The 25,166-nt window shown below is 47.2% G+C and overlaps 1 protein-coding gene across 1 annotated transcript in view; it reads right to left on the minus strand.

Annotated features, from left to right (window-relative positions):
• The window catches only part of LOC120026163 (talin-1-like), a 156,274-nt gene that overhangs the window by 74,333 nt on the left and 56,775 nt on the right, over nt 1-25,166 (minus strand). Inside the window, exons 4-13 of the mRNA XM_038970989.1 lie at nt 24,904-25,001; nt 24,047-24,176; nt 23,125-23,280; nt 9,810-9,952; nt 7,601-7,728; nt 7,278-7,338; nt 6,745-6,849; nt 6,312-6,467; nt 4,983-5,084; nt 4,254-4,330 (exon numbers count right to left, since the gene is read on the minus strand). Coding sequence (XP_038826917.1) covers nt 4,254-4,330; nt 4,983-5,084; nt 6,312-6,467; nt 6,745-6,849; nt 7,278-7,338; nt 7,601-7,728; nt 9,810-9,952; nt 23,125-23,280; nt 24,047-24,176; nt 24,904-25,001 — 1,156 coding nt within the window. The remainder of the gene's footprint in view (nt 1-4,253; nt 4,331-4,982; nt 5,085-6,311; nt 6,468-6,744; nt 6,850-7,277; nt 7,339-7,600; nt 7,729-9,809; nt 9,953-23,124; nt 23,281-24,046; nt 24,177-24,903; nt 25,002-25,166) is intronic.

The raw sequence follows: 25,166 nt of genomic DNA on the forward strand, positions 1-25,166 counted from the left end.
ACAGGCCAGATGGACCCATTACACAGGACCCACTACACAGGACCCACAGGCCAGATGGAACCATTACACAGGACCCACTACACAGGACCCATAGGCCAGATGGAACCATTACACAGGACCCACAGGCTAGATGGACCCACTACACAGGACCCATAGGCCAGATGGACCCACTACACAAGACCCACTACACAGGACCCATAGGCCAGATGGACCCACTACACAGGACCCACAGGCCAGATGGACCCACAGGCCAGATGGAACCACTACACAGGACCCATAGACCAGATGGACCCACTACACAGGACCCACAGGCTAGATGGACCCACTACACAGGATCCACTACACAGGACCCACAGGCCAGATGGACCCACTACACAGGACCCACAGGACAGATGGACCCACTACACAGATGGACCCACTACACAGGACCCACAGGCTAGATGGACCCACTACACAGGATCCACTACACAGGACCCACAGGCCAGATGGACCCACTACACAGGACCCACTACACAGGACCCACAGGCCAGATGGACCCATTACACAGGACCCACTACACAGGACCCACAGGCCAGATGGACCCACTACACATGACCCACAGGCCAGATGGACCCACTACACATGACCCACAGGCCAGATGGATCCACTACACATGACCCACAGGCCAGATGGACCCACTACACAGGACCCACAGGCTAGATGGACCCACTACACAGGACCCATAGGCTAGATGGACAAACTACACAGGACCCACAGGCCAGATGGACCCACTACACAGGACCCACTACACAGGACCCATAGGCTAGATGGACCCACTACACAGGACCCATAGGCCAGATGGACCCACTACATAGGACCCATAGGCCAGATGGACCCACAGGCCAGATGGAACCATTACACAGGACCCACTACACAGGACCCATAGGCTAGATGGACAAACTACACAGGACCCACTACACAGGACCCACTACACAGGACCCATAGGCTAGATGGACCCACTACACAGGACCCATAGGCCAGATGGACCCACTACACAAGACCCACTACACAGGACCCATAGGCCAGATGGACCCACTACACAGGACCCACTACACAGGACCCACAGGCCAGATGGACCCACAGGCCAGATGGAACCACTACACAGGACCCATAGGCCAGATGGACCCACTACACAGGACCCACAGGCCAGATGGACCCACAGGCCAGATGGACCCATTACACAGGACCCACTACACAGGACCCACAGGCCAGATGGAACCATTACACAGGACCCACTACACAGGACCCATAGGCCAGATGGAACCATTACACAGGACCCACAGGCTAGATGGACCCACTACACAGGACCCATAGGCCAGATGGACCCACTACACAAGACCCACTACACAGGACCCATAGGCCAGATGGACCCACTACACAGGACCCACAGGCCAGATGGACCCACAGGCCAGATGGAACCACTACACAGGACCCATAGGCCAGATGGACCCACTACACAGGACCCACAGGCTAGATGGACCCACTACACAGGATCCACTACACAGGACCCACAGGCCAGATGGACCCACTACACAGGACCCACAGGACAGATGGACCCACTACACAGATGGACCCACTACACAGGACCCACAGGCTAGATGGACCCACTACACAGGATCCACTACACAGGACCCACAGGCCAGATGGACCCACTACACAGGACCCACTACACAGGACCCACAGGCCAGATGGACCCATTACACAGGACCCACTACACAGGACCCACAGGACAGATGGACCCACTACACATGACCCACAGGCCAGATGGACCCACTACACATGACCCACAGGCCAGATGGATCCACTACACATGACCCACAGGCCAGATGGACCCACTACACAGGACCCACAGGCTAGATGGACCCACTACACAGGACCCATAGGCTAGATGGACAAACTACACAGGACCCACAGGCCAGATGGACCCACTACACAGGACCCACTACACAGGACCCATAGGCTAGATGGACCCACTACACAGGACCCATAGGCCAGATGGACCCACTACATAGGACCCATAGGCCAGATGGACCCACAGGCCAGATGGAACCATTACACAGGACCCACTACACAGGACCCATAGGCTAGATGGACAAACTACACAGGACCCACTACACAGGACCCACTACACAGGACCCATAGGCTAGATGGACCCACTACACAGGACCCATAGGCCAGATGGACCCACTACACAAGACCCAATACACAGGACCCATAGGCCAGATGGACCCACTACACAGGACCCACTACACAGGACCCACAGGCCAGATGGACCCACAGGCCAGATGGAACCACTACACAGGACCCATAGGCCAGATGGACCCACTACACAGGACCCACAGGCCAGATGGACCCACAGGCCAGATGGACCCATTACACAGGACCCACTACACAGGACCCACAGGCCAGATGGAACCATTACACAGGACCCACTACACAGGACCCATAGGCCAGATGGAACCATTACACAGGACCCACAGGCTAGATGGACCCACTACACAGGACCCACAGGCCAGATGGACCCACAGGCCAGATGGAACCACTACACAGGACCCATAGGCCAGATGGACCCACTACACAGGACCCACAGGCTAGATGGACCCACTACACAGGATCCACTACACAGGACCCACAGGCCAGATGGACCCACTACACAGGACCCACAGGCTAGATGGACCCACTACACAGGATCCACTACACAGGACCCACAGGCCAGATGGACCCACTACACAGGATCCACTACACAGGACCCACTACACAGATGGACCCACTACACAGGACCCACAGGCTAGATGGACCCACTACACAGGACCCACAGGCCAGATGGACCCACTACACAGGACCCACTACACAGGACCCACAGGCCAGATGGACCCATTACACAGGACCCACTACACAGGACCCACAGGCCAGATGGACCCACTACACATGACCCACAGGCCAGATGGACCCACTACACATGACCCACAGGCCAGATGGACCCACTACACAGGACCCACAGGCTAGATGGACCCACTACACATGACCCACAGGCCAGATGGACCCACTACACATGACCCACAGGCCAGATGGACCCACTACACAGGACCCACAGGCCAGATGGACCCACTACACAGGACCCACTACACAGGACCCATAGGCTAGATGGACAAACTACACAGGACCCACAGGCCAGATGGACCCACTACACAGGACCCACTACACAGGACCCATAGGCTAGATGGACCCACTACACAGGACCCATAGGCCAGATGGACCCACTACATAGGACCCATAGGCCAGATGGACCCACAGGCCAGATGGAACCATTACACAGGACCCACTACACAGGACCCATAGGCTAGATGGACAAACTACACAGGACCCACTACACAGGACCCATAGGCTAGATGGACCCACTACACAGGACCCATAGGCCAGATGGACCCACTACACAAGACCCACTACACAGGACCCATTGGCCAGATGGACCCACTACACAGGACCCACTACACAGGACCCACAGGCCAGATGGACCCACTACACAGGACCCATAGGCCAGATGGACCCACTACACAGGACCCACAGGCCAGATGGACCCACAGGCCAGATGGAACCACTACACAGGACCCACTACACAGGACCCACAGGCCAGATGGACCCACAGGCCAGATGGAACCACTACACAGGACCCACTACACAGGACCCATAGGCCAGATGGAACCACTACACAGGACCCATAGGCCAGATGGAACCATTACACAGGACCCACAGGCTAGATGGACCCACTACACAGGACCCACTACACAGGACCCACAGGCCAGATGGAACCACTACACAGGACCCATAGGCTAGATGGACCCACTACACAGGATCCACTACACAGGACCCATAGGCCAGATGGAACCACTACACAAGACCCACTACACAGGACCCACAGGCCAGATGGACCCACAGGCCAGATGGAACCACTACACAGGACCTATAGGCCAGATGGACCCACTACACAAGACCCACTACACAGGACCCACAGGCCAGATGGACCCACTACACAGGAATAAATACATGCACAATGATGATGAAAATCTGTAGGGGAGTTATGGTTAAAGACTGAGGGAAAGTTAGTACAGTATAGGATCTACTGAGGTCAAAACACACACACGAAGTGAGCCGTCACCAACATGCTGTGACATATTACTGGCACACACGGCAGGAAACCGCTGCACTGGACTCACTTTTTGGGTGACACAGAATCCTCCAACATGGTGGACTCCTCATCTCCCTCTAAGCCAAAGTGGTCTTTGCTCTTTTTCTGTTAGAAGGAGACAAGACAGGTTATTGGGTGATTGATATAGCTCTACTCATTGAATTAAAAAAAGGGGCAATCTGGGATTTGTACATCCATTTTTTGGGACTTTTAAAGTAATGATATATGACCATTGATTCTTGACGTATAGAACTTCTAGATGTCTCATGAGCTTAGTTCAACTGTCGTGCCTCATCAGAACCCATATAATAAGATCGTTTTACTCTATTGTCTGTAAACAATTGTAATCTCACCATTATTGGGTAATGTGATATGGTGTGGAATCTCTAAACTCTAAAATGGCAGTACTCTATGCATACTGTACTGCAGTGCACAGACACATTGAAGAGGCAACTCCAGTGTACCCTGAGGTTTTTGTCAATATGATTTCCATGGTGACCTGGTCATACAGAACTCTTGATTCATTATCTTGGCTGATTACAATCTCTGCCTGCAACCAGGATTTTGTGTTAGTGTTAAGCAATGCATCTGCTCCGCGGTGAAGTTTCCCCTAGGTATAGATCAAGGATCAGCTTCCCATCCCTCAATCCTAACCGTAAACATTAAATGGGGAAACTGACCCAAGATCAGTGTCTAAGGGCAACTTCACCATACTCCAATGCATCTATATTGTGAAACATCAATGACACCGCAGTACCTTTTTCAGAATGATGTCAATGTAACCAGCGATCAGTTGGGCAATCTGCTCTCCCTCAGTCGTCTGGACAGAGTAGTAACCGTCTTGATAATCGCCAAAGTCCTGGAATACAATTATTATATCTACTGTAACAGGGTGCTCCCTCAATGCATCTCTATGTTTTTGTTTGAAATGGCAGTGGTCCTATTATATGTGACCAATTCCTTTACAACTAATCCCATAGAGATGCGTAGAGGGAACACAGCCGTTAAACCACTGTAAGAGACAAAATGACAACTTAATTGTATATACTATATGCACACTGTAAATCACCAACGCCTGCCAAATACCTCCTCCGAGGTACTTACATAAAAATCTCCAAAGATTGGTTAGTATAGGGCCGTTTGAATAGTTATTGCTCCCCTGAAATATAACACTGACGTTATACAATGCATTATCTGTCATTTTGTTGGCATTATAAGCAGCAGATATTTTCTTTCCAACACTAAAAAGTCGTCATGGAGCTAGATTTTATTTATCCGATGAACTGCCAGGAAATACTCCCCAGAAAATAAAATAATAACAAGACGGACAAAACGGCCAGTCCCTTTTCTGTAATGGTTTATAACCGACAAAATAACTGACAAAGAAAATGGAGCCTTGTGGTATGTTAATATTTGAAAATAGTCCTGTTTGTTTACAGGTGAAAATCCTTCAGGGCCTTTAGTTCACTTGTGGGCAAATAAGCAGCGCTAGATGAAAACATGCAATGTGCAGCTTGGACCTGCATTCTCCAGCACATGACCAGAATGCAACACTGTTGAATGTTGCTGATCTAGAGTCATAAGGTGATGGGTATGTATGACTATACATCTCCATTTTAGTCATTTAACAGACACTCTTATTCAGAGCCACTTATAGTGAGTGCATACCAATTTTGGAACTTTTTGACACTGGTCGCCCCCCACATGGGAATCGAACCCACAACCCTGGACATTGCAAGCGCCATGCTCTACCAACTGAGCCACACATGCTCAAATGAGCATGAACTGCCTTTCAATGTTCTTTCAATTGCAAAAACCATATTTTCTATGTTCTATAATAACTTATTTTAAATACACAGCACCATCTTTGCAGTGTGTATTCTTCTAAAGTGGTTGTATAATATTTTTTTTTTTTAAGTGGTCAATTAACATTTCTTATAAGTCCAGGTAGTCCCTCCATGTTTCAGTCAGTTTTTCTTCAGTTTGGCTCCTAATGAACATGACCCTGAATGTCATCCTGTTCCAATGCTGACCAGGCAACCAGAAGGTCAAAGATGACCAGGAGGTCAGAGGTCAGGGGACTCACCAGGGTGAAGCTCTTGGGCGAGGCAGCCCAGCGTTTGATGTTGGTGAGGTTCCACTCCTGGATCACCTCCTTGGTCTTCTCGTCTACCCGCATGACGCACTCCTTGGTGATTCCCAGCAGACGAGGGACCAGCTTGTTCTTACCCTTCATTTTCTCCTGCAGGAACACACACACACACACAAAAACACACACACACAAACACACACACACAAACAAACACACACGGTTAAAAGTACTCCAGTACTATGATACCTTAACATTTGAAAAGGTATTGCACATTCCATTCAACCCTCAAAGGCAGTGAGTGGAACTTCAAAAGCTTTGAAAATGTTAGAGCTTTGATTGGTTAGAAAGAAGATATTCACAGTTGTTTAAGGAGTTGTTTAAGGAGTTGTTTAAGTAGTTGAATGTTATTTTGTCAGTGCCATTGTACCTTTACTAGGAAGAATGACACTCCGTAGGTTTTCAGAGACCTAGCCAGTTTGACGTAGCTGACTTTGGCCTCAATTTCAGTCATGTTTTGGTAGTTTTTGTGTGCCTGTGTGGGAAACAAAAAGAAGACTTATTGAACATCTCAGCCAGTTATACTATAGTGTCACAGTAGAAGTAATTAGAACAGAGCAAGTCGGGACACGTTTAAATCAATACGACCATTTACAGCCATAGCAACAATGAATCTAACAATGACTATTACTACAAACCAGACTGGGAAACTATTTTTTCAGGTCATGTGTTTTCAGTCTGTGAGAAAAATAATGTCCCCACCGCAAAGAGCAAGCAGCCCAAATATGACTGGCCTTACAACGACCGCCCCCATCACACTCACACACACGCATGCACCCACGCATGCACCCACGCATGCACCCAAGCATGCACCCACGCATGCACCCACGCATTCACCCACGCATTCACACACACACAAGCGAACACACACACAAGCGAACACACACATGCTGGGGTTCTTACCTGGAAGATTCTTTTCTCCCCTTTGTTCTTGATGTACTCTTTAGGGAGGAACTCTTTCAAACTACAGAAAATAAATAAGAAATAAATGTAAACACACTTTGTTCAAGAAGACAGCAAAATCACTAAGGCAGGCAATATAATCCAGTAGTTCTGACTCAAGTTGGGATTCAAGTGATACTACATCAAAAATGTACTCTATGTATGCACACAGTGCTGTAAACCGCTTTTGCTAAAAGGCAAATACATCTTTGTTATATATTGAAAATATTTGAGTCATTCATGTTAAAGTATATACATAGCATTATGCCATAAACAGTGCTCACTCTAGGAAGCCTGGTTTGTGCTTGGTCTCGTTGTGGTCACCAAACTGGATCTGACACTGGTATCCGGCAAAGTCGCAGGCCTTCTCGAAGGAGACGGGATGGGAGCCGTTCAAAATGTCATCACGGGCCTGCACAGGGAGAGGAACATCCCAATGACATTTTCCACAAAGACATTCATTAAGGAAGATCCCAAACAGAGCCAGAAGTAATCCCAGATCAGGAAAATAGATAAAAACAGAGAATACTCTGCTGTTTTGCATATTTCCTTAGGCTGGTCCAAGTGACCAGTCTAGGGAACTCCTGCGATCAATGGTCTTAACTCTGTGGTGGGGCACAAACAGATCTGGGACCAGGCTTATACTTCCCTGAAAAACATCCAAGGAAAATATCATCAAATATCATCTTTCTGAGACAATCTAATGCCTTTCTAGCATCAAAATGAATGACGAGAAAATGTACCCATAAATTAACTTTAATGTTGGTCCAAAAGTTTCATTGTTTTCATATTACCAGGAGCATGAACTACTGGGAACATTTTGTGATGTACTCTGGCAAAAACCAGTAGAGGCAGGCAGGCAGGCAGGCAGGCAGGCAGGCAGGCAGGCAGGCAGGCAGGCAGGCAGGCAGGCAGGCAGGCCACATGGACAGTGCTTGCATTGGCCTGGGCCCCCGTGTCCAGCTGTGTTTCAACAGGGGAAGGAGAGCTCCAAGAACTACTGTCTTTGGCAGGAACACAAAGACTAGAAGTCTTAAGAAAGAATAAGATGAAGCTTCTGTGAGTGGAAGACCGCAAAAAGTCTCAAAGACAAAAGGTTCACTCCTTCACTGTGTGTGTCTATATGAGACAATCACACACTGAACAACATTTTCTCCTCAAACTTTGGGAGGTGATCTTGGGAGAAGACATCCTACCACCACTATGACATCTGCCACCTCAGGACATAAAACATGGCTGACACGTCAACAGGCACCTTGAGCCTGCTGGCCTCCAGCTGTGACTCTCAGCTGTTCTTCCTGACACTGTGCATTCTCACACCAATGGAAATGGATGTTGGTACAGTAACTAAGGGCATGAATAGGAACTTATAATGCAAAGCGTTTCTCACATACTGTATCTTCCATTGACATCAAAGCATGAGTGAAGTGGAAGGTTTGAGGTAAATACAATAATCTCAGGTTAGGTCATCTCAGGTTAGGTCATCTCAGGTTAGGTCATCTCACGTTAGGTCATCTCACGTTAGGTCATCTCACGTTAGGTCATCTCACGTTAGGTCATCTCACGTTAGGTCATCTCACGTTAGGTCATCTCACGTTAGGTCATCTCAGGTTAGGTCATCTCACGTTAGGTCATCTCACGTTAGGTCATCTCACGTTAGGTCATCTCAGGTTAGGTCATCTCAGGTTAGGTCATCTCAGGTTAGGTCATCTCAGGTTAGGTCATCTCACGTTAGGTCATCTCACGTTAGGTCATCTCAGGTTAGGTCATCTCACGTTAGGTCATCTCACGTTAGGTCATCTCACGTTAGGTCATCTCACGTTAGGTCATCTCACGTTAGGTCATCTCACGTTAGGTCATCTCACGTTAGGTCATCTCACGTTAGGTCATCTCACGTTAGGTCATCTCACGTTAGGTCATCTCACGTTAGGTCATCTCACGTTAGGTCATCTCACGTTAGGTCATCTCAGGTTAGGTCATCTCAGGTTAGGTCATCTCAGGTTAGGTCATCTCAGGTTAGGTCATCTCAGGTTAGGTCATCTCAGGTTAGGTCATCTCAGGTTAGGTCATCTCACGTTAGGTCATCTCAGGTTAGGTCATCTCAGGTTAGGTCATCTCAGGTTAGGTCATCTCAGGTTAGGTCATCTCAGGTTAGGTCATCTCAGGTTAGGTGTTGGAATGTGATCAATCATTAACAGCGACAGGTCTACATGAACCCCTACAAGGAGAACCTTGTTCCCAAAACACTGAAACCCCAAACCGTATTCCTGCCTTGGGTTTCTTTCCAAACTCCAGGCAGGATTTGACCAACAGAGGTCATTCTGGGGTTGTGTCCAAATTAACATTTACATTACATTTACATTTAAGTCATTTAGCAGACGCTCTTATCCAGAGCGACTTACAAGTTGGTAACCCTGATTATTTCTATACAGTGCACTACCTTTGAAGAGTGCTACTTTTCATTTTGGACGCAGCCTGGGTATCGGTCAGTACCTGGACGTAGAGCAGGTTGAGCTGGACCGGGTCTCGTGAGTCCACGTTCTGGTCTGAGTAGAAGAACTTCCTCCTGAGGAGCAGCATCTCGGTCTCCTCCACACCCTGCTCCCTCAGCGTCCGCCCATGGTCCAGCCAGTTCACTGACAATCACAATCAATACAACTCATTGGGAATCAATACAATTTAATGGGAATCAATACAACTCCTTGGGAATCAATACAATTTAATGGGAATCAATACAACTCCTTGGGAATCAATACAACTCCTTGGAAATCAATACAACTTAATGGGAATCAATACAACTCCTTGGGAATCAATATAGCTCCTTGGGAATCAATACAACTTAATGGGAATCAATACAACTCAATGTCAGTCAGTACAACTCAATGGGAATATATGTTTATCTATGCAAATCATGTCAATAAAACACAGTCAATACCAAAAAATGACAACTTTTTGCCAGTCAATCAAAGCCGCAAAAATACAAATGAATCAGCGGTGTCCTAATGGACATTCAAAATGAAGGACAAGCACATACATCAATAGAGATACTGGTGTCACGTCAAAATGTTCGCAGTGTGAAATAGATTTTTACATGACAACTGGCACCATATTGTTCTTGAATATGACAAGAGACACTTGTCATGGACACTTTGCGTGCGTGTGTGTCTGTGTGTACGTGCGTCTGTGCGTACGTGCGTCTGTGCGTACGTGCGTCTGTGCGTGCGTGCGTGCGTGTCTGTGCGTGCGTGCGTGTCTGTGCGTACGTGCGTGTCTGTGCGTACGTGCGTGTCTGTGCGTACGTGCGTGTCTGTGCGTACGTGCGTGTCTGTGCGTACGTGCGTGTCTGTGCGTACGTGCGTGTCTGTGCGTACGTGCGTGTCTGTGCGTACGTGCGTGTCTGTGCGTACGTGCGTGTCTGTGCCGACGTGCGTGTCTGTGCCGACGTGCGTCTGTATCTGTACGTGAGTCTGTATCTGTACGTGAGTCTGTATCTGTACGTGAGTCTGTATCTGTACGTGAGTCTGTACGTGAGTCTGTATCTGTACGCGAGTCTGTATCTGTACGTGAGTCTGTACGTGAGTCTGTACCTGTACGTGAGTCTGTATCTGTACGTGAGTCTGTATCTGTACGTGAGTCTGTATCTGTACGTGAGTCTGTATCTGTACGTGAGTCTGTATCTGTACGTGAGTCTGTATCTGTACGTGCGTCTGTATCTGTACGTGCGTCTGTATCTGTACGTGAGTCTGTATCTGTACGTGAGTCTGTATCTGTACGTGCGTCTGTATCTGTACGTGCGTCTGTATCTGTACGTGCGTCTGTATCTGTACGTGCGTCTGTATCTGTACGTGCGTCTGTATCTGTACGTGCGTCTGTATCTGTACGTGCGTCTGTATCTGTACGTGAGTCTGTATCTGTACGTGAGTCTGTATCTGTACGTGAGTCTGTATCTGTACGTGAGTCTGTATCTGTACGTGAGTCTGTACGTGAGTCTGTATCTGTACGTGGGTCTGTATCTGTACGTGCGTCTGTATCTGTACGTGCGTCTGTATCTGTACGTGCGTCTGTACGTGAGTCTGTATCTGTACGTGAGTCTGTATCTGTACGTGAGTCTGTATCTGTACGTGAGTCTGTATCTGTACGTGAGTCTGTACGTGAGTCTGTATCTGTACGCGAGTCTGTATCTGTACGTGAGTCTGTACGTGAGTCTGTATCTGTACGTGAGTCTGTATCTGTACGTGAGTCTGTATCTGTACGTGAGTCTGTATCTGTACGTGAGTCTGTATCTGTACGTGAGTCTGTATCTGTACGTGAGTCTGTATCTGTACGTGCGTCTGTATCTGTACGTGCGTCTGTATCTGTACGTGAGTCTGTATCTGTACGTGAGTCTGTATCTGTACGTGCGTCTGTATCTGTACGTGCGTCTGTATCTGTACGTGCGTCTGTATCTGTACGTGCGTCTGTATCTTAGTGCGTCTGTATCTGTACGTGCGTCTGTATCTGTACGTGAGTCTGTATCTGTACGTGAGTCTGTATCTGTACGTGAGTCTGTATCTGTACGTGAGTCTGTATCTGTACGTGAGTCTGTACGTGAGTCTGTATCTGTACGTGGGTCTGTATCTGTACGTGCGTCTGTATCTGTACGTGCGTCTGTATCTGTACGTGCGTCTGTACGTGAGTCTGTATCTGTACGTGAGTCTGTATCTGTACGTGAGTCTGTATCTGTACGTGAGTCTGTACGTGAGTCTGTATCTGTACGTGAGTCTGTATCTGTACGTGAGTCTGTATCTGTACGTGAGTCTGTATCTGTACGTGAGTCTGTATCTGTACGTGAGTCTGTACGTGAGTCTGTATCTGTACGTGAGTCTGTATCTGTACGTGAGTCTGTATCTGTACGTGAGTCTGTACGTGAGTCTGTATCTGTACGTGAGTCTGTGTCTGTACGTGAGTCTGTGTCTGTACGTGAGTCTGTGTCTGTACGTGCGTCTGTGTCTGTACGTGCGTCTGTATCTGTACGTGCGTCTGTATCTGTACGTGCGTCTGTATCTGTACGTGAGTCTGTACGTGAGTCTGTATCTGTACGTGCGTCTGTATCTGTACGTGCGTCTGTATCTGTACGTGAGTCTGTATCTGTACGTGAGTCTGTATCTGTACGTGAGTCTGTATCTGTACGTGAGTCTGTATCTGTACGCGAGTCTGTACGTGAGTCTGTATCTGTACGTGCGTCTGTATCTGTACGTGCGTATGTATCTGTACGTGAGTCTGTATCTGTACGTGAGTCTGTATCTGTACGTGAGTCTGTATCTGTACGTGAGTCTGTATCTGTACGTGAGTCTGTACGTGAGTCTGTATCTGTACGTGCGTCTGTATCTGTACGTGCGTATGTATCTGTACGTGCGTCTGTATCTGTACGTGAGTCTGTATCTGTACGTGAGTCTGTATCTGTACGTGAGTCTGTATCTGTACGTGAGTCTGTATCTGTACGTGCGTCTGTATCTGTACGTGAGTCTGTATCTGTACGTGAGTCTGTATCTGTACGTGAGTCTGTATCTGTACGTGCGTCTGTATCTGTACGTGCGTCTGTATCTGTACGTGAGTCTGTATCTGTACGTGCGTCTGTATCTGTACGTGCGTCTGTATCTGTACGTGCGTCTGTATCTGTACGTGCGTCTGTATCTGTACGTGAGTCTGTACGTGAGTCTGTATCTGTACGTGAGTCTGTATCTGTACGTGCGTCTATCTGTACGTGAGTCTGTATCTGTACGTGAGTCTGTATCTGTACGTGAGTCTGTATCTGTACGTGAGTCTGTATCTGTACGTGAGTCTGTATCTGTACGTGAGTCTGTATCTGTACGTGAGTCTGTATCTGTACATGAGTCTGTACGTGAGTCTGTATCTGTACGTGAGTCTGTATCTGTACGTGAGTCTGTATCTGTACGTGAGTCTGTACGTGAGTCTGTATCTGTACGTGAGTCTGTACCTGAGTCTGTACCTGAGTCTGTACCTGAGTCTGTACGTGAGTCTGTACCTGAGTCTGTACGTGAGTCTGTACGTGAGTCTGTACGTGAGTCTGTACGTGAGTCTGTACGTGAGTCTGTACGTGAGTCTGTATCTGAGTCTGTATCTGAGTCTGTATCTGAGTCTGTATCTGAGTCTGTACCTGAGTCTGTACCTGAGTCTGTACCTGAGTCTGTACCTGAGTCTGTACCTGAGTCTGTACCTGAGTCTGTATCTGTACCTGAGTCTGTACCTGAGTCTGTACCTGAGTCTGTATCTGTACGTGAGTCTGTATCTGTACGTGCGTCTGTATCTGTACGTGCGTCTGTATCTGTACGTGCGTCTGTATCTGTACGTGCGTCTGTATCTGTACGTGCGTCTGTATCTGTACGTGCGTCTGTATCTGTACGTGCGTCTGTATCTGTACGTGCGTCTGTATCTGTACGTGCGTCTGTATCTGTACGTGAGTCTGTATCTGTACGTGAGTCTGTATCTGTACGTGAGTCTGTACGTGAGTCTGTATCTGTACGTGAGTCTGTATCTGTACGTGAGTCTGTATCTGTACGTGAGTCTGTATCTGTACGTGAGTCTGTATCTGTACGTGAGTCTGTGTCTGTACCTGAGTCTGTACCTGAGTCTGTACCTGAGTCTGTACCTGTACCTGAGTCTGTACCTGAGTCTGTACCTGAGTCTGTACCTGAGTCTGTATCTGTACGTGAGTCTGTATCTGTACGTGAGTCTGTATCTGTACGTGAGTCTGTATCTGTACGTGAGTCTGTATCTGTACGTGAGTCTGTATCTGTACGTGCGTCTGTATCTGTACGTGCGTCTGTATCTGTACGTGCGTCTGTATCTGTACGTGCGTCTGTATCTGTACGTGCGTCTGTATCTGTACGTGCGTCTGTATCTGTACGTGCGTCTGTATCTGTACGTGCGTCTGTATCTGTACGTGCGTCTGTATCTGTACGTGCGTCTGTATCTGTACGTGCGTCTGTATCTGTACGTGCGTCTGTATCTGTACGTGAGTCTGTATCTGTACGTGAGTCTGTATCTGTACGTGAGTCTGTATCTGTACGTGAGTCTGTATCTGTACGTGAGTCTGTACGTGAGTCTGTACGTGAGTCTGTATCTGTACGTGAGTCTGTATCTGTACGTGAGTCTGTATCTGTACGTGAGTCTGTATCTGTACGTGAGTCTGTATCTGTACGTGAGTCTGTGTCTGTACGTGAGTCTGTACGTGAGTCTGTATCTGTACGTGCGTCTGTATCTGTACGTGCGTCTGTATCTGTACGTGCGTCTGTATCTGTACGTGCGTCTGTATCTGTACGTGAGTCTGTACGTGCGTCTGTATCTGTACGTGCGTCTGTATCTGTACGTGCGTCTGTATCTGTACGTGCGTCTGTATCTGTACGTGCGTCTGTATCTGTACGTGAGTCTGTATCTGTACGTGCATCTGTATCTGTACGTGAGTCTGTACGTGCATCTGTATCTGTACGTGAGTCTGTATCTGTACGTGCGTCTGTATCTGTACGTGCGTCTGTATCTGTACGTGAGTCTGTATCTGTACGTGAGTCTGTATCTGTACGTGAGTCTGTATCTGTACGTGCGTCTGTATCTGTACGTGCGTCTGTATCTGTACGTGCGTCTGTATCTGTACGTGCGTCTGTATCTGTACGTGAGTCTGTATCTGTACGTGAGTCTGTATCTGTACGTGAGTCTGTATCTGTACGTGAGTCTGTATCTGTACGTGAGTCTGTATCTGTACGTGAGTCTGTATCTGTACGTGAGTCTGTATCTGTACGTGCGTCTGTATCTGTACGTGCGTCTGTATCTGTACGTGAGTCTGTATCTGTACGTGAGTCTGTATCTGTACGTGCGTCTGTATCTGTACGTGAGTCTGTATCTGTACGTGAGTCTGTATCTGTACGTGAGTCTGTATCTGTACGTGAGTCTGTATCTGTACGTGAGTCTATACGTGAGTCTGTATCTGTACGTGAGTCTGTATCTGTACGTGCGTCTGTATCTGTACGTGCGTCTGTATCTGTACGTGAGTCTGTATCTGTACGTGAGTCTGTATCTGTACCTGAGTCTGTATCTGTACATGAGTCTGTACGTGAGTCTGTATCTGTACGTGAGTCTGTATCTGTACGTGAGTCTGTATCTGTACGTGAGTCTGTACGTGAGTCTGTACGTGAGTCTGTATCTGTACGTGAGTCTGTACGTGAGTCTGTACGTGAGTCTGTATCTGAGTCTGTACGTGAGTCTGTATCTGAGTCTGTATCTGAGTCTGTATCTGAGTCTGTATCTGTACGTGAGTCTGTATCTGTACGTGAGTCTGTATCTGTACGTGAGTCTGTATCTGTACGTGAGTCTGTATCTGTACGTGAGTCTGTATCTGTACGTGCGTCTGTATCTGTACGTGCATCTGTATCTGTACGTGCGTCTGTATCTGTACGTGCGTCTGTATCTGTACGTGCGTCTGTATCTGTACGTGCGTCTGTATCTGTACGTGCATCTGTATCTGTACGTGAGTCTGTATCTGTACGTGAGTCTGTATCTGTACGTGAGTCTGTACGTGAGTCTGTATCTGTACGTGAGTCTGTATCTGTACGTGAGTCTGTATCTGTACGTGAGTCTGTGTCTGTACGTGAGTCTGTGTCTGTACGTGAGTCTGTACGTGAGTCTGTATCTGTACGTGCGTCTGTACGTGAGTCTGTATCTGTACGTGCGTCTGTATCTGTACGTGCGTCTGTATCTGTACGTGAGTCTGTACGTGCGTCTGTATCTGTACGTGCGTCTGTATCTGTACGTGCGTCTGTATCTGTACGTGCGTCTGTATCTGTACGTGCGTCTGTATCTGTACGTGCGTCTGTATCTGTACGTGCGTCTGTATCTGTACGTGCGTCTGTATCTGTACGTGCGTCTGTATCTGTACGTGCGTCTGTATCTGTACGTGAGTCTGTATCTGTACGTGAGTCTGTATCTGTACGTGAGTCTGTATCTGTACGTGAGTCTGTACGTGAGTCTGTATCTGTACGTGCGTCTGTATCTGTACGTGCGTCTATCTGTACGTGCGTCTGTATCTGTACGTGCGTCTGTATCTGTACGTGCGTCTGTATCTGTACGTGCGTCTGTATCTGTACGTGAGTCTGTATCTGTACGTGAGTCTGTACGTGAGTCTGTACGTGAGTCTGTACGTGAGTCTGTACGTGAGTCTGTATCTGTACGTGAGTCTGTACGTGAGTCTGTACGTGAGTCTGTATCTGTACGTGAGTCTGTATCTGTACGTGAGTCTGTACTTGAGTCTGTACGTGAGTCTGTATCTGTACGTGAGTCTGTATCTGTACGTGAGTCTGTATCTGTACGTGAGTCTGTACGTGAGTCTGTATCTGTACGTGAGTCTGTATCTGTACGTGAGTCTGTATCTGTACGTGAGTCTGTATCTGTACGTGAGTCTGTATCTGTACGTGAGTCTGTACGTGAGTCTGTATCTGTACGTGCGTCTGTATCTGTACGTGAGTCTGTATCTGTACGTGAGTCTGTATCTGTACGTGAGTCTGTACGTGAGTCTGTATCTGTACGTGAGTCTGTATCTGTACGTGAGTCTGTACGTGAGTCTGTATCTGTACGTGCGTCTGTATCTGTACGTGCGTCTGTATCTGTACGTGAGTCTGTACGTGAGTCTGTACGTGAGTCTGTACGTGAGTCTGTATCTGTACGTGAGTCTGTACGTGAGTCTGTACGTGAGTCTGTATCTGTACGTGAGTCTGTATCTGTACGTGAGTCTGTACTTGAGTCTGTACGTGAGTCTGTATCTGTACGTGAGTCTGTATCTGTACGTGAGTCTGTATCTGTACGTGAGTCTGTATCTGTACGTGAGTCTGTACGTGAGTCTGTATCTGTACGTGAGTCTGTATCTGTACGTGAGTCTGTATCTGTACGTGAGTCTGTATCTGTACGTGAGTCTGTATCTGTACGTGAGTCTGTACGTGAGTCTGTATCTGTACGTGAGTCTGTATCTGTACGTGAGTCTGTATCTGTACGTGAGTCTGTATCTGTACGTGAGTCTGTATCTGTACGTGAGTCTGTACGTGAGTCTGTACGTGAGTCTGTACGTGAGTCTGTATCTGTACGTGAGTCTGTACGTGAGTCTGTACGTGAGTCTGTATCTGTACGTGAGTCTGTATCTGTACGTGAGTCTGTATCTGTACGTGAGTCTGTATCTGTACGTGAGTCTGTATCTGTACGTGAGTCTGTACGTGAGTCTGTATCTGTACGTGAGTCTGTATCTGTACGTGAGTCTGTATCTGTACGTGAGTCTGTATCTGTACGTGAGTCTGTACGTGAGTCTGTACGTGAGTCTGTATCTGTACGTGAGTCTGTACGTGAGTCTGTACGTGAGTCTGTATCTGTACGTGAGTCTGTATCTGTACGTGAGTCTGTATCTGTACGTGAGTCTGTACGTGAGTCTGTACGTGAGTCTGTATCTGTACGTGAGTCTGTATCTGTACGTGAGTCTGTATCTGTACGTGCGTCTGTATCTGTACGTGCGTCTGTATCTGTACGTGCGTCTGTATCTGTACGTGCGTCTGTATCTGTACGTGCGTCTGTATCTGTACGTGAGTCTGTATCTGTACGTGAGTCTGTATCTGTACGTGCGTCTGTATCTGTACGTGCGTCTGTATCTGTACGTGCGTCTGTATCTGTACGTGCGTCTGTATCTGTACGTGAGTCTGTATCTGTACGTGAGTCTGTATCTGTACGTGAGTCTGTATCTGTACGTGAGTCTGTATCTGTACGTGAGTCTGTACGTGAGTCTGTATCTGTACGTGAGTCTGTATCTGTACGTGAGTCTGTATCTGTACGTGAGTCTGTATCTGTACGTGAGTCTGTATTTGTACGTGAGTCTGTGTCTGTACGTGAGTCTGTACGTGAGTCTGTATCTGTACGTGCGTCTATCTGTACGTGCGTCTGTATCTGTACGTGCGTCTGTATCTGTACGTGCGTCTGTATCTGTACGTGAGTCTGTACGTGCGTCTGTATCTGTACGTGCGTCTGTATCTGTACGTGCGTCTGTATCTGTACGTGCGTCTGTATCTGTACGTGCGTCTGTATCTGTACGTGAGTCTGTATCTGTACGTGCATCTGTATCTGTACGTGAGTCTGTACGTGCATCTGTATCTGTACGTGAGTCTGTATCTGTACGTGCGTCTGTATCTGTACGTGCGTCTGTATCTGTACATGAGTCTGTATCTGTACGTGAGTCTGTATCTGTACGTGAGTCTGTATCTGTACGTGCGTCTGTATCTGTACGTGCGTCTGTATCTGTACGTGCGTCTGTATCTGTACGTGAGTCTGTATCTGTACGTGAGTCTGTATCTGTACGTGAGTCTGTATCTGTACGTGAGTCTGTATCTGTACGTGAGTCTGTATCTGTACGTGAGTCTGTATCTGTACGTGAGTCTGTATCTGTACGTGAGTCTGTATCTGTACGTGCGTCTGTATCTGTACGTGCGTCTGTATCTGTACGTGAGTCTGTATCTGTACGTGAGTCTGTATCTGTACGTGCGTCTGTATCTGTACGTGAGTCTGTATCTGTACGTGAGTCTGTATCTGTACGTGAGTCTGTATCTGTACGTGAGTCTGTATCTGTACGTGAGTCTATACGTGAGTCTGTATCTGTACGTGAGTCTGTATCTGTACGTGCGTCTGTATCTGTACGTGCGTCTGTATCTGTACGTGAGTCTGTATCTGTACGTGAGTCTGTATCTGTACCTGAGTCTGTATCTGTACATGAGTCTGTACGTGAGTCTGTATCTGTACGTGAGTCTGTATCTGTACGTGAGTCTGTATCTGTACGTGAGTCTGTACGTGAGTCTGTACGTGAGTCTGTATCTGTACGTGAGTCTGTACGTGAGTCTGTACGTGAGTCTGTATCTGAGTCTGTACGTGAGTCTGTACGTGAGTCTGTATCTGAGTCTGTATCTGAGTCTGTATCTGAGTCTGTATCTGTACGTGAGTCTGTATCTGTACGTGAGTCTGTATCTGTACGTGAGTCTGTATCTGTACGTGAGTCTGTATCTGTACGTGAGTCTGTATCTGTACGTGCATCTGTATCTGTACGTGCGTCTGTATCTGTACGTGCGTCTGTATCTGTACGTGCGTCTGTATCTGTACGTGCGTCTGTATCTGTACGTGCATCTGTATCTGTACGTGAGTCTGTATCTGTACGTGAGTCTGTATCTGTACGTGAGTCTGTACGTGAGTCTGTATCTGTACGTGAGTCTGTATCTGTACGTGAGTCTGTATCTGTACGTGAGTCTGTATCTGTACGTGAGTCTGTGTCTGTACGTGAGTCTGTGTCTGTACGTGAGTCTGTACGTGAGTCTGTATCTGTACGTGCGTCTGTACGTGAGTCTGTATCTGTACGTGCGTCTGTATCTGTACGTGCGTCTGTATCTGTACGTGAGTCTGTACGTGCGTCTGTATCTGTACGTGCGTCTGTATCTGTACGTGCGTCTGTATCTGTACGTGCGTCTGTATCTGTACGTGCGTCTGTATCTGTACGTGAGTCTGTATCTGTACGTGCGTCTGTATCTGTACGTACGTCTGTATCTGTACGTGCGTCTGTATCTGTACGTGCGTCTGTATCTGTACGTGCGTCTGTATCTGTACGTGAGTCTGTATCTGTACGTGAGTCTGTATCTGTACGTGAGTCTGTATCTGTACGTGAGTCTGTATCTGTACGTGAGTCTGTACGTGAGTCTGTATCTGTACGTGCGTCTGTATCTGTACGTGCGTCTATCTGTACGTGCGTCTGTATCTGTACGTGCGTCTGTATCTGTACGTGCGTCTGTATCTGTACGTGCGTCTGTATCTGTACGTGAGTCTGTATCTGTACGTGAGTCTGTACGTGAGTCTGTACGTGAGTCTGTACGTGAGTCTGTACGTGAGTCTGTATCTGTACGTGAGTCTGTACGTGAGTCTGTACGTGAGTCTGTATCTGTACGTGAGTCTGTATCTGTACGTGAGTCTGTATCTGTACGTGAGTCTGTACGTGAGTCTGTATCTGTACGTGAGTCTGTATCTGTACGTGAGTCTGTATCTGTACGTGAGTCTGTATCTGTACGTGAGTCTGTATCTGTACGTGAGTCTGTACGTGAGTCTGTATCTGTACGTGCGTCTGTATCTGTACGTGCGTCTATCTGTACGTGCGTCTGTATCTGTACGTGCGTCTGTATCTGTACGTGCGTCTGTATCTGTACGTGAGTCTGTACGTGAGTCTGTACGTGAGTCTGTACGTGAGTCTGTATCTGTACGTGAGTCTGTACGTGAGTCTGTACGTGAGTCTGTATCTGTACGTGAGTCTGTATCTGTACGTGAGTCTGTACTTGAGTCTGTACGTGAGTCTGTATCTGTACGTGAGTCTGTATCTGTACGTGAGTCTGTATCTGTACGTGAGTCTGTATCTGTACGTGAGTCTGTATCTGTACGTGAGTCTGTACGTGAGTCTGTATCTGTACGTGAGTCTGTATCTGTACGTGAGTCTGTATCTGTACGTGAGTCTGTATCTGTACGTGAGTCTGTATCTGTACGTGAGTCTGTACGTGAGTCTGTATCTGTACGTGAGTCTGTATCTGTACGTGAGTCTGTATCTGTACGTGAGTCTGTATCTGTACGTGAGTCTGTACGTGAGTCTGTACGTGAGTCTGTATCTGTACGTGAGTCTGTACGTGAGTCTGTACGTGAGTCTGTATCTGTACGTGAGTCTGTATCTGTACGTGAGTCTGTATCTGTACGTGAGTCTGTACGTGAGTCTGTACGTGAGTCTGTATCTGTACGTGAGTCTGTATCTGTACGTGAGTCTGTATCTGTACGTGAGTCTGTATCTGTACGTGCGTCTGTATCTGTACGTGCGTCTGTATCTGTACGTGCGTCTGTATCTGTACGTGCGTCTGTATCTGTACGTGCGTCTGTATCTGTACGTGCGTCTGTATCTGTACGTGCATCTGTATCTGTACGTGAGTCTGTATCTGTACGTGAGTCTGTATCTGTACGTGAGTCTGTACGTGAGTCTGTATCTGTACGTGAGTCTGTATCTGTACGTGAGTCTGTATCTGTACGTGAGTCTGTGTCTGTACGTGAGTCTGTGTCTGTACGTGAGTCTGTACGTGAGTCTGTATCTGTACGTGCGTCTGTACGTGAGTCTGTATCTGTACGTGCGTCTGTATCTGTACGTGCGTCTGTATCTGTACGTGAGTCTGTACGTGCGTCTGTATCTGTACGTGCGTCTGTATCTGTACGTGCGTCTGTATCTGTACGTGAGTCTGTATCTGTACGTGCGTCTGTATCTGTACGTGAGTCTGTATCTGTACGTGCGTCTGTATCTGTACGTGCGTCTGTATCTGTACGTGCGTCTGTATCTGTACGTGCGTCTGTATCTGTACGTGCGTCTGTATCTGTACGTGCGTCTGTATCTGTACGTGCGTCTGTATCTGTACGTGAGTCTGTATCTGTACGTGAGTCTGTATCTGTACGTGAGTCTGTATCTGTACGTGAGTCTGTACGTGAGTCTGTATCTGTACGTGCGTCTGTATCTGTACGTGCGTCTATCTGTACGTGCGTCTGTATCTGTACGTGCGTCTGTATCTGTACGTGCGTCTGTATCTGTACGTGAGTCTGTATCTGTACGTGAGTCTGTACGTGAGTCTGTACGTGAGTCTGTACGTGAGTCTGTACGTGAGTCTGTATCTGTACGTGAGTCTGTATCTGTACGTGAGTCTGTACTTGAGTCTGTACGTGAGTCTGTATCTGTACGTGAGTCTGTATCTGTACGTGAGTCTGTATCTGTACGTGAGTCTGTACGTGAGTCTGTATCTGTACGTGAGTCTGTATCTGTACGTGAGTCTGTATCTGTACGTGAGTCTGTATCTGTACGTGAGTCTGTATCTGTACGTGAGTCTGTACGTGAGTCTGTATCTGTACGTGCGTCTGTATCTGTACGTGCGTCTATCTGTACGTGCGTCTGTATCTGTACGTGCGTCTGTATCTGTACGTGCGTCTGTACGTGAGTCTGTACGTGAGTCTGTACGTGAGTCTGTACGTGAGTCTGTATCTGTACGTGAGTCTGTACGTGAGTCTGTATCTGTACGTGAGTCTGTATCTGTACGTGAGTCTGTACTTGAGTCTGTACGTGAGTCTGTATCTGTACGTGAGTCTGTATCTGTACGTGAGTCTGTATCTGTACGTGAGTCTGTACGTGAGTCTGTATCTGTACGTGAGTCTGTATCTGTACGTGAGTCTGTATCTGTACGTGAGTCTGTATCTGTACTTGAGTCTGTACGTGAGTCTGTATCTGTACGTGAGTCTGTATCTGTACGTGAGTCTGTATCTGTACGTGAGTCTGTATCTGTACGTGAGTCTGTACGTGAGTCTGTACGTGAGTCTGTATCTGTACGTGAGTCTGTACGTGAGTCTGTACGTGAGTCTGTATCTGTACGTGAGTCTGTATCTGTACGTGAGTCTGTATCTGTACGTGAGTCTGTATCTGTACGTGAGTCTGTACGTGAGTCTGTATCTGTACGTGAGTCTGTATCTGTACGTGAGTCTGTATCTGTACGTGAGTCTGTATCTGTACGTGCGTCTGTGTCATTGTGTCTGTGTCTTACACTCGTCGTCTGTGTCTTTGTGTCTGTGTGTCTGTGTCTTTGTGTCTGTGTCTTTGTGTCTGTGTCTTTGTGTCTGTGTCTTTGTGTCTGTGTCTGTGTCTTTGTGTCTGTGTCATTGTGTCTGTGTCATTGTGTCTGTGTCTTACACTCGTCGTCTGTGTGGAGTTTCTGCTTAAGTTTCTCCATCTTCTTGTCGTCTCTCATCAGAGTCTTGTCCCGTCTTGTCAGAGTCCCCGTCATCTCCTCCTTCTTCTCCTCAACCACGTCGTGCACCAACGAGTACTCGTCATAGTTTGTGATACCTGCCAAAAGAGTGTTGAAAGAAAAATGTACTTTTTGGCTCATATTGTCTTTCCTATACATTCATTGGAGGAGAAAGTCAGAAGAGAGGGGCCTTGGATCTTCAGTGATTGGGGACATTGCCCTGTTTAAGGTATAGTCTATCGAATGGGACGTTAAAAAAGGGATGTCCTGACTCTCTGTGGGTACTAAAGATCCCATGGCACTTATCGTAAGAGTAGTGGTGTTAACCCCGGTGTCCTGGCTAAATGTCTAATCTGGCCCTCATACCATCATGGACACCAAATCATCCCCAGCTTCCAATTGACTCATTCACCTCCCCCCCGGTAACTATTCTCCAGGTCGTTGCTGTAAATGAGAATGTGTTCAGTCAATTTACCCCGTAAAATAAGGATTAAATATAAAATAAAATTATCCTCCAATTTGTTTTGAGGAGGTGGCAAGGAGAGAGGATGTGAGGAATCAAGGAGAGAGGATGTGAGGAATCAAGGAAAGAGCCTTTGTTTTAGCTGGAAATCTGACTAGTTGAAAAAGTGTCAAATCATCAAGCAGTAACATTAGACTTCTATGAGTTGACCCTTTACTCATAACGCCTCGATGACATTACCATTATAATGACATAACAGATAAGTTATGAACTGTTAATGCATGCTTACGTCAACTGACTTTTCAGCTCAATTCACCAATTACCGCTAGCCAACTAACTTACGTTACATTTTGTGCCATGACTTATAATGAACGTGCCCATCTCTAATTCATTAAACTGACCTATCCTGGCACAGATGGTCATAAGCATGTCGCTGACGATCTTGGAGTCGTCCACCATGACGGTTTTCACCGTCCCGTCCAGCATGCGGATCTTCAAGGGCCTCTGCTTCTTCTTGTACTCCAGAGTGTCCTGATAAAACCACCCAGTGAGAACAATATTGTTTAAAATACATATTTTTTTAAGTGTTTCGCTCAGAGGGCACATTCATATTTATTAGACGTCATGTGTTAATTATAAACCACATTCACAATCATTAGACAATACTTCAGATAGCTAGCTAGCTACATCCCTCGTAGAACTGTTAGCATCATAATAAAACATTATAATATTACATTTAGCAGACGGTTCTATCCAAAGCAACCTACAGTCATACATGTATGAATTGTTCACGCTTGGCTGGTTTTGGGAATCGAACCCACTATTATGGTGTTGCAAGTGCCATGCTCTACCAACTGAGAACAACCATGTGGATATTATCATTAATATCATCGTACCAATGTTCAGACTGACAGACAGTATGTCCCAACTTATCTTACAAAAAAAATTGGGAGAATTTTTGTGATTGATATGCATTGTAGTGTCTAATACGGTACGTTCGGACAAGTTTAGGTTTAAGGCTTTCAAACCCAGTCGTCACTGGTGCAGCTTTTACCACCGAGTCTACAACAAATAGGTAACAGAAAAGAAAGACGATTTTTATCGCTGACAACAGTTGTTGGCTACGTCTCCGTAAGATGTTGTGGAAGATACTGCCGATATTTCTCAAAAGATCCCTATAGCTCTTTCCTGACCATCTCAACTTCATGAGCACAGATCTAAAAAGCACTTGAACAGGGAGACCAACTGACTCACTCACCCCATTCCTCAGCATGTAGTAGTCCAGGGCCTTGCCTGCCTCCAGCCAGATGCCTTTCTTGGGGTCCTCGTCAGACAGGAACAGACCATAGTCATTGGCTGGAAGAGAAATTAGAGAAAGGGTATTAGAGACTGAGGAGGCGGCTTGAGAGGGATTTGAGGAGGGGGTTTGGGAGGGATTTTCTGGTTGTGTGTGTGTGTGTGTGTGTGTGTGTGTGTGTGTGTAAGTGATACGATCTGAAGGCGTTTCTTTCCCTGGATTGA

The sequence above is a fragment of the Salvelinus namaycush genome, chromosome 31 (genome assembly GCF_016432855.1).
Source record: "Salvelinus namaycush isolate Seneca chromosome 31, SaNama_1.0, whole genome shotgun sequence".
NCBI classification, from domain to species: Eukaryota; Metazoa; Chordata; class Actinopteri; order Salmoniformes; family Salmonidae; genus Salvelinus; species Salvelinus namaycush.